Below are 10,905 nucleotides of genomic sequence, written 5' to 3'. Positions count from 1 at the left end.
GTGTCATTGTGTTTTGCTGTCAGGCCCAGCGGCCCAGGCGATAAATCACGCATGTCTGATTGAGAAGGGCAGAGGGCCCGGACAATAACATTTCAGTGGAACTGCAGGAGAAAGCGTCTCAGTTTGCAGTGCAGGGTCTCTGTGAACCACTGGATATTTTACAGCTGTTAGTTGTAGAGATTTATTTATTTATTTGTTATTTATTTGGCAAAAGATGCCTCTTGACATGACATTGAGGCCAAGTGAAGGTTACGCGGCCTAACAATATAATTCACCTAAATATAAGAGTTTGAAAGCAGCATTAAGGGACTGATCTGGTGACTTTGCAGAATTAATCACAAGCTCAGCTCGAACCATTTCCCACACAGAATGCTCCACATTATATACAAGCTTTTAAAAGCAATATTTTTTTAAAGTGCTGTGATTCATTTAAATTATTGCTTTGTTTCCATAACAATAAGAGGAAGCTGTGGTTTAAAAAAACAACTTCTGAATAGTCTTTACTTTTCTAAAAAAAAAAAAAAAAAAAAGAAAATCAGAAGCTGACTTCTGCTTCGGACAGTGAGCAGTTGTAGCAAGAAATGGTTTATTACAACATACATAGTTTATTTCAAAAACATAATACAAGCTTTATACTGAAAATAAATAATTACTTGAGCTGTCATTGAAATTTGGAATAAAACCGCCGAAACAGTTCATTCAGTCTTATTGAAAATAATTTTTTTCTTTGTTTTTTGATTTTTAAATTTTTCGCGTGTTTGTTTGCTTTTTTCTTTCTTTTAAAACACTGCTAATCAAGTGCGTGAATAACTAAGATCATTTATTTAAATTAATGACTTCAAAAGGGTAATATATAAAACTGTACAATATTCGAAAAAATACTTAAGAAATAAACCAAATAACAGGAGTATTTAAGATTATAAAATTTCGATAGTGAACGTACATTAAAATTATAGGCAGGTGTATAGCGTTGCTTTCTAGACTCTCGGCTCTTTCGTGTCCTTTTTCAGAGTCCGCACAGTTTAAATGGTCGAAGATGATCGAAATAAAAAAAGAAGTAAATGAATAAATAGAGCTGCAACTGCGCGTGGCTTCGTACAACCCTCGTAAGCTACAGGCCAAAAGTAAAAGAAAGCAAAACAGTCCTCCAAGAGTCATGTAGAGTGGCTGCACAGCTGGAATGAGGGCCTAAGGTTGCAAATGCACAAAAAGAAAAAAAAATACAGATCTTCTACGTTACAAAGTAAATGACTGTAAATATGAGGAGAACTAAGGCGTTGGAAAAGCCCGAGGGGGAAGCGTGAGGTGGAGTGTAAAAAATGGCCTCTGGTGCTGGTACAAATCAATTAAGAACAGTAACATTATTATTATTATTATTATTATTATTATTGTTATTATTGGTGTTGTTGTTATTATTACTGGTTCCACGCCGCCGATCGTGGGTACAACGGGAGCACGGCGTGTGTGAGGAAAGCCACGAAAACAACAATAAAAACAAAACCATCAGTCCCATCTTATCGTTATTACCGAGCTGATGTTACAAACGGTGACACACACACGCACACGCATACACACACACACGCACAAACCAAAGGCGCTGGCAGGTTATTAGGCACATTTTTTGTATGTATATCCGTGATGGAGAGAAAAAAAAGTGGCGGGCTCTCCCAAAAAAGAAAATAGAAAAAGAAAGGTGATCTGGAATGTGATGTTTGATATGCCGCTATAGGATAATGCCCTCGTGGCAGGAAAAACAATGACGAAGGCTGAACAGGTATCTCTGTTATTGTTTCAGTGCTGGAGGCATCCGGGCGAGTCTGTACCGGGACAGGTGCGGAGGGCTACAAGGTGCCACCGCGCGTCCGAGCGCTCGAGAGTCTGCACCGGGTGGAGGTGGAGGTGTGTGTCGGAGGGGGTGGGGGGCGTGGGGGGGATTCCTCCAGGTGCTTCGGTCAGAGATCATGGCACGAGGAGGCGTCTCCCGCGCTCCCGCTGTGAGAATAGGGTCCCTCGTGGGGCGGCTGCTCTCCGGGCGGTGTCATGCGCTTCTCCTTCTGCCTCCGGTTGCAGAACCACACGCGCACCACCTCCTTCTCTAACTGAAGCGAGTCCGCCAGCGACGTGATCTCCTGCGCGGAAGGCTTGGGACACTTGAGAAAGTGCGTCTCGAGAACTCCCTTCACGCTCACTTCGATGGACGTCCTCTTCTTCCTCTTTCTCCCCTGAGCTGCTATCTTGTCTATACTGCTGGAGCTGCCCGTGGACGAGTCCGCCTCCTCCAGCCACTTGTTCAGCAGCGGCTTTAGTTTGCACATGTTTTTAAAGCTCAGCTGCAAAGCCTCGAACCTGCAGATAGTAGTTTGGGAAAAGACGTTACCGTACAGCGTGCCCAGAGCCAAACCCACGTCCGCCTGCGTAAAGCCCAGTTTGATTCTCCTCTGTTTGAACTGCTTGGCAAAGTGCTCCAGCTCGTCCGAAGTCGGCGTTTCCTCGTCGGAGTGGTCGTGGCAGTGGTGTCCGCCGAGGTCGCTGTGCTCGGGGCTAAGTGTGTCCCTGAGGCCCGGGTGCATGCCTTGGCCCTGCGGGTTGGGTGGAGGTGTGAGTCCCCCGTGGTCCAGCATGCCGTTGACAGTGAAGCCCGTCTGGGAGTAGATGTTGATCTGCTGCCCGCTGGTGATCGAGGAGTTGTGGGACACCGGAGTACCCCAGGCTCCCGGGTGGTTGCCATGGTTGTTGTGATGAGGAGAGTGATGCGCTACGTGCGGAGAGCGGTGATGGATGATGCCGAGCTGGAGGTCTTCTCGGCCCGGTTTCACGTCCTGCTGCTCCATGGAGGCCGACCAGGGGCTCCCCTCCGACAGGTTGCTTGCCCACTGGTGCCCGAGGGAGTGCCCGTTCTGGACACTTTGCAGGTAGTCACTCTGGAGCAGTTTCTGATGTCCTCTGTAGGGGCTAGCAGGCTGCATGGCCTGGCTCTCCGGGTGGATCATGGGACTGGAACTGAGCAGGGTGTAGGGGCTAGAGGCAGCTGTGGCCATGCTGGCTGCTCAACCCCACTAATGCTACTGAAGAGAGGGAGCAGCTCAGCCTCTGACATCTCCCTCTCTCCGGAGGCTCAGCAGCAGCTTGGGAGTGACTGACAGCCTCCACCACCACTCACAGTCCGACCGAGACGCGGTGACGACACGTCTCCGCCAATGACGGCGCACACCCGAAACCTCCGCCTCCGGCAGCAGAGCTGCGGGTAGGAAAAGGTTTACAGGCTGTCGAACCGGAAGTGTGTCGGAGTGCTGGTCCAGTGGGTCTGGCTGTGGAATGATGTGAGCGTGGAGCGCAGTTCCTGTTTATTAATTAAAGTTTCCAACTGATTTACGCACGAGTTTATTGCTGCTCCTGTCACCCTTGAGCGCGCGCAAAGAAGGAGATTAAAGCGCAATGGCATTTCTTAGACGTGCCAGCACTTAATTTAAAAGGATACAATTAAACTAAGAGCAGTTCTCACTGCTAATTATTAACTTGGAGAATATTTCCTCAGGTGTTTGTAGAATGACACGTCTGGAGAGAGTGTTTCAGGCAAAATTGCTTTACGCACGGGCTATCCATAATCCCGAGCTTGTGAAAATATAACACACATGTTTGACTTTACTCTTGCCGTCTTTCTCTCCAAAACTGGAATATTCATAAAACACATAGAGATATGAAATAATATTTCTACAAGAGCCCAAAATCCACATCTGCTCACCTGACACATTTTCCCAGAAGGAAAACGTCTCCATGTTACACACGTTCAAAGAGATAAACGCGAGCACAGCCAGTAGACACTTATCACTCCCAGTATTTAAGAATCTCATCAGGTCTTCTCAGAGTTGGGGAAAAAAAGATCTGCAAATCAGCGAGCTAACTTAGCGGCGTAATTATATTTGCCATTAGAAGACTGCGTTGCAATCTCCTTATTGGTCTGAAATTCCATTAAATATATTGCTCGAGCTCCCAGGTTAAGCTTGATTTAAATTTGCATACATTTTCATACATTTAGAAGAAATAAAAGAAGGCTGCAGCCACCAGAAAGTCATTAAAGAGCGCCGAGTATAGCCGAGCTACACGCTGCTGGTGGAAGACAGAGGAGGAGGCCGGAGCAAGGTGAGCTGAGCGCGGGCTATAGAACTTCGGACAGGGCTGTGCTGGAGGGTGGACGGGGCCTCGATAACCGTGGTGGGGTGGGGGTGACAGACGGGCAGTTAGCTGTGAGGATGGCAGGATGTTTGCGCTCTTAACTCTTACATGGTGCAGTAGATTCGCCTGTGGATGGAAGGATAATTAATCAGATACGTTTTGTCGTGTCTTTATTCTCATTCTGCTGCGGCCTTACGTGTAAATTCCCTATGTGTCTGCGTCTGTGGAAGTTGGGTGAAAGTGGCTGAATATTTGATGTGAATGGCAGTGTTGTTCCAGTGGCCTAGTTTGCTGAATTGGGTTGCTTCGTTTGGAGCTGTTATGGGACTGGAGGTGGGGGGGGAGAGAATTAAATGCAAAATATAAAGTTATTGCGCAGCGTTAGTAGCGGCTCCCGCAGTTTCATACGTGTCATATTAAATGACACGCACCGTGAAGTGATTTTGGAGGATGGGGGTCTCCATTTCAAAAGAAATAAAAAGGATATTCCTGGGAAAAAAAACAATTAATTAATTATATGTAATACGAAAAATTGAACAAAATGTAAGATTTTAAATTCAGATTTACTCGAACTAAATTTGAATATAAAAAACATTTTTTTTCTCTTTCTTTTTCATTTTCGGGTCTTTACAAAGATGAAGTCTGCGGGTTTTTTTGTGGTGCATAAAGCAGACAGGAGAGGGACTTTGAGAGGGGGCTGTATTGCTCTCGATAGTCTAAGTTTCTAAGTGTAACAGATGCTTCTCTAGAAACTGCTCCTTGTGCCGATTCCTTTTATTCGCGTCAACATTTTTCTGCCGTCGAGCGCGTTTCCATAGCGAGGCGAATAAAAGGCAAATCCCCGCTCCGCGCCTCCAATAAAGAGCCCATTCACAGATAACCCGAGCCAGCCCTGCTACACTTACACCACGCACTAACACTGCAGACTCTATCTTAAACCAGTGCGCACTAGTGCTAAATAACTCCAACTAACTGACTTATCATTTCTTCATTTTATTTTTATTTTATGTGTGTGTCTTTGTGTGTTAGTGTTGCTTCGTGGAGCGTTTGTTCAGCGGCTTGTTTGTGTTTGCCTGGCGGCTGTAAGCGAGTCTTAACCAGTGATTATCTTCTGACTCGGGCTGTTTACTGTATAAGCAGAGAAGGAAATAAATAGATTTGTTTCACGACTTCATTTAGGCAGACTAAAATAAAATTATAAGGTAAACAAGAAAACAAAAATGGATTCAGTTTTCAGGAAAAAGGAAAAGAAAAGCAGTGTCCCTCCTTCCTCGCGTGGCACGCGTGGGACTGTAAATAAATGCTTCTATTTACACTAAAAAAAAAGAAACAGATTCACTCAAAACCGAATGCGAGTAGAGTGTCATATCCACCGTCATGTTTATTAAGGTCTCTAATAAACCGCGTATTGATTGCAAGTTTGAAACATGCACTCGCGAGCGCAACATTTGTGTTCAGCACTGCTGATTAATATCTCATGTGAGGTCACTTTAATTATATATATGCCGCAGAACAGAGCAGAGAGAGACAACATGACAGGTTTCCTTTGGAGAGTCTGAGTCTTGGCTCTATGATGTTTCTAACTTTAAAGGCATTGTTACATTTTTTCCTCTTATAATAATTGACAAGTGCTTCAGTTTTATTGTTATAGTTTGGAAGCTTTTCCCCAAAAAAATATTATTTAAAAAAAATGACAGTGGAGTTGCGTTTCATATGCAAGGTTAGAACTGCAGCTGACAGTCGTGAAGTATTTTATATTGTTTTATTTTGTTTTATTTTTTTATTTTTTTTGCCTCGATCTTGGCCGTTCAGGTCACAACATTAATGCTGTAGCTTTTCTATAAATCAGACTCAGTCTGCTGTGGAGACAGCTCTGGGCCTCGGGGCGGGACCTGCCACTTGGTGTCGTGACCTTTGCAAACTTTCCCCACGAAGCTTAAATCTCTGCTCCTCGGTGTTAGAAGCGTGCATGACATAAACGTTATTTCCCGGCTTGTTTCCTATCAAAATAAGAAGGGGGATGAAAACACTTTTATTAATTTGTATTTATGAGGTTCTTGTAGTTTATTTTTCATAAGCACATTTTTTATCATCATCATCATCATTATTATTATTATTATTATTATTATTATTATTATTATTATTGTTGTAGTTTCTTTGGTTTGGCTTCTTTTAAAGGAATCTCGATCCATCCATGTCACCTCTGAGTCTAAACTTGTGCTTGTGCTCTCATCCCTGACACCCGCCGCGCACACTTTACAAGCTCCCAGACAGTAAAATCGATATCCCCATTAACCCGTGACGTCGCTAATAAAGGATAGTGACACCGGAGGGGAGTGTGTGTTTGTGAGGGGGTGGGGGGGGGGGGGGGGGTGCGTCTTTTACAGAAACACACCCGAAACTAAAATGTCTTTTAAAAATTATTTATCATTTTTTTAAAGCGCTGGTTTTGACACGGAGCTGTCAGTCACAGACTCCATTGTTACCTCTGTGTTTGTGTCCAGCAGAGGTTTTAAACACACACACACACACACACACACACATACACACACACACACACACACACACACACACACACACACACACACACACACACACACACACACACACACATCGGACACGCCAGTGAGTGAGTGTAGCCGACGTGGAGCTAAAACTCATCCCCATGAGAGCACGCCGGTGTAAATGTACATTCATAATGCATGAGGCCCGGTGCGTTTGTTTGGTCTGCACTGTTCAAGAGGCAGTTTGTCTCACTGTGTGTGTGTGAGAGAGAGAGTCAGACATCTGCGCATCATGGCATAGAGAAGGTCTTCAACAGGTTTAGAATGAAGACTTTTGTGGAAACAAATCTATGTGAAGGTTATCCCATTTTCAGATTTTCCACCGGAAACGTCCATTATGTTATTTATGGGGCGGGGGGGGGGGGGGGGGGGTAGATAACGGGGGTAGATAACGTCTAACATGGGCACTGGTGATCAGAGCTTTAGCACTGCAGCAACACAAAATGTGTCATTCATTAAGAACAAATTTTTATAAAATGTTACTTTTATTTTGAAAATTTCCCCCCTCAAACAGAGATTAACAAGACCTTTCCTGCTTCCTGTGACCTCTAACATTTATTTAATCTGTGAAGGAAAAGTGCAGTGAACAGATTTGGGGAGGGAGATCTTAGATTAAATTTAAAAAGCAGTGGAAAATTTCATGCAGATAGGTTCAATGAATCTATTTAGCAGTCTCAGGCTATGGGGATCAGGTTAATAGTTATTTTGTCTGTTTTTCTTGTTGTTATTATTATTATTTATATTGTTTTCCCCACATAAACAGATGTCCTAAAAATACAAAATGAAAAAGAATCAATACACAATTAATCAAGCATCATGACTATATCATTTTTAAAGTAATAAGTAAAGTAAAATACAGAAATATGCAATCAAAATAATGTTTAAATTGCAAAGTCCCTCTAAAATGAAGTCATTTAATTTTCCTGGAGGATTCAGAAGGACACAGAGTCCAGCAAAGACTTTGAATAAATGTCTAAGGTGTGGATATTAGTATTCCAACTATGATGCGAATCCCAGCGTAAAATTGTTTTTGGGTTTGTAGTTAATTAGAAAATGAATTCAGTCAAAACAACACACACAGGCCCGGGGTCAGGGAGTCTTTCAGCTCCCCGAAACGTCTTCAGTCTTTACACGCAGAGAACAAACACTCTCTGCAAAAGCAACTGTTGGAATATTATTATTATTGTTATTATTTTTTTTTTTCTCTATCTGCAAGGATTTGAAACGCCCGAAAAAAATAGAAACTGTTTGTCCCTCTTGCCTTCTGTCAAACAAAGGTAATGTTTGTCAAAGAGATTATTCACTGCTCTGTGTGTGTGTCTGTGTGTGTGTTACAGGTGCTGTTTGCAGAAGAGGCTAGAATATTGTTCCTGGGTCAGTGAAGGCACCACAGCTGGTAAAAAAAAAAAGAGAGAAAAAGATCTACATAACATTAGCATATGTTAAACTTCAAACTGTTCACACAGACACACGTGAACATAAACACAGAATATCTTTAAAAGAGACCCATGAAGAAGAGTAAGAGTCTACAGAAATGTGATGTATGCTCTTCAGACCCTCTCCAGCTCCTCGTCCACATGCCCTTCTTCTGCTCCTCTTCTGCATTGAGAGCCGAGAGCTTGGGGAGGAGGAGTTGGGGGTGTTTCTGAGGCCTTTGATGGCACCAACGAGCAGGAGAAAAGGACTCCGGAGCAGAAAAGAAGGGCGAGAACTTATCCACTAAAGATCTACCTTTCCTCTTGCCGAGTTTTCCTTCAAATCACCCTCAAAAGTCAAACGCAGTCTGCGTTCAATGAATGGCCCTGCTGAATTTTATGTAGAATATGAGCAAGTTCTCTGCCACAGCTAAACAACCAGCGAGCACAACATTCCTTCCCTTGTGGCCTACAAAGCCACACACACACACACACACACACACACACACACACACACACACACACACACACACACACACACACACACACACAGGTCCCTCTGAAGGAGCAGGCGGAGCCGGCAGTTGCACATCTGCATTTCAAACACAGACTCTCTGGGATTCATTATTAATTAGCCTGCTGAGCCCTGGAGGACTGGTGATGCTGCCATCACACACACACACACACACACACACACACACACACACACACACACACACACACACACACACACACACCTCATGACCTCTTTGCCCCCTCTACGTGAGCGTTGCTTTCCTCCCTCAGATCCCGTCACCTCCCCCTGATTTCCCAGCTCAGTGTAACGGTAAGGATGATGAATTACAGCGGTAGATGGTTTTATTAAGCAAAGCACAGTGTATGCTGTGCCATCATAATCAATCCAGTTGTTTATCACAGCAGAATGCTAAATGACACACAAGCCCGGAGAGCTGTCCTGGTACTTACATCACCTCAATAAACGACGCAAAACTCCCCTCTGCCTCTGTTCACCTCGTTCTTCGCCGTTCGTCGGAAATGCAAAGTTGTGCTTTTTGGGGATTTTTTTGCTTGTCTCTAATTCGGGACTGTGTTTTCTGCATGTGCAGCTCTGCGCATTAACCTCCACCAGCGGCACACAGAGGCACATCAGAAAGACGCATACGGTGATTATGCATGAGCAACGGTGTCTCCAGGGCCTATGAGAGTGAGACAGAGAGAGAGCAAGAGAGACATCAAACACATCGAAGCAAGAACACTCTGTCGACAACACACGTCCCGAGTTGGGGGCGACGCAGTTTGCGAAAATAAACACGTTGGGGAGAAACAAACACGCTGTCTTTTTGGGTTTATAGATTTCTCTGCTATTGTGTGTCCCTGCTTTGGCCCACGGTTGAATTAGCATGCAGGAGGCCGACGCTGGAGATCGTTCAAGAGCATCAGATTGCGCAGGATGGGCTGCTGACTGCTAATATCCGAACACGGAACACGTCTTTCTTTTATTAATTGAAAGGCTTTCTCGCAGCTACTGAAAATTGAAGAAGTTGGCGCAACATGTGTGTCCATCCAGCAGTCCATCATTACAGCTCAGATACTATTACCATTGCCACAGGGGCCATAAAGTGGGCAGACTGTGATCTCCCACTCCACATCATCACCTCTCCTACTGGCTCGCCCAAGGCTATAACCTGGGCTCTGATAGGGCAAGAGGCTCTGGCAGTAATCTGAACATAATAATTGAACAGGACTCGGTGATCAGCTCCTGCATCTAAAGTCTTACATTTAGGCCTCGCAGTGGCTGAAGCTGCTGCTCGGCTGTCACCTTCTATCGCTGCTCAAACTGCACGAGAGTAAATTATACCCACATACTGCAGCATCCCTGCGAGGGTCAGCGCCTCTTGAACCAATTTGATCTGATTCAGAGCCAGCAGTGGACCTCCATGGAGCACACACACACACACACACACACACACACACACACACACACACACACACACACACACACACACACACACACACACACACACTTCCTGGATTTGTAGAGATGGCTGTGTAGCAGTGCAGCATGAGTTTGAAAGGGGAAAAGACCACTTGTGGACAACACAGCGGAGCCTTTGTTAGATGTGTAACGAAGAATGTGGGGCAATCGAAAAATCTGCACAAATGTTGTTACAAGTTCTTACTCCGAAAGGGAATTCTCGATCCCGGTTCCGAGCATTCCCCCTCGGCACCAGCGCTTTCCTTCAAAGGAATGTACATATGATTTTTGGTTTCATACCAATTCCACCTGGAGTCTCGAAGGGAAGAATAACAAATATGGGAAACATTTAATCCAGAATAATATGTTTATCCAGAGACCTGTGGACTCGGGGAGGAATGGACCCCCTCTGATGTGGTCTGCTGCCAGTGTGTGTGTGTGTGTTTGAGTTGGATGTGTAAGACCGGTGTAGAGACCCTCCACCCCCTGGGGCCAGGAACTTTGGGTGAGGAGGAAGAGAGGCCTAACACACTCTCAGATTTCGAAAGTGTGTTTGTGTGTGAGGTTTGTTAGTGTGCATGGGATACAGGATGTGACCAAGTCGGGCAGCAAGTAAGGAGCTGGACAGAACCGCAGTAAAAACCAGAAGCGGCTCAGTGATGCTGTTGATAATGAAAACATAAATTTAAACTTGCTAACCTCCCTCTGTATTTCTGCAAGTGGGGTTAAGTGTTGAGAAAATACTCAAAACTTGAAGAAAAATCCAGTTTGATTGCAG

At 44.6% G+C, this 10,905-nt stretch overlaps 1 protein-coding gene across 1 annotated transcript; it reads right to left on the bottom strand.

Moving 5' to 3' along the window:
* Window positions 1-569: 569 nt before the first annotated feature.
* LOC145419554 (POU domain, class 3, transcription factor 4-like) lies at window positions 570-3,108 on the bottom strand. Its single transcript, XM_080287555.1, has one exon. The coding sequence runs from the start codon at window positions 3,036-3,038 to the stop codon at window positions 1,953-1,955; it is 1,086 nt and encodes a 361-aa protein (XP_080143681.1). The 5' UTR covers window positions 3,039-3,108; the 3' UTR covers window positions 570-1,952.
* Window positions 3,109-10,905: the final 7,797 nt, after the last annotated feature.

This window comes from Astatotilapia calliptera, chromosome 2, assembly GCF_964374335.1.
Source record: "Astatotilapia calliptera chromosome 2, fAstCal68.1, whole genome shotgun sequence".
NCBI classification, from domain to species: Eukaryota; Metazoa; Chordata; class Actinopteri; order Cichliformes; family Cichlidae; genus Astatotilapia; species Astatotilapia calliptera.
This window is presented reverse-complemented; position numbering and strand designations above follow the sequence as displayed.

What these genes read in the sequence shown, in the direction of transcription:
- LOC145419554 (XM_080287555.1), bottom strand. Translation starts at nt 3,038, where the DNA reads ATGGCCACAGCTGCCTCTAGCCCCTACACCCTGCTCAGTTCCAGTCCC.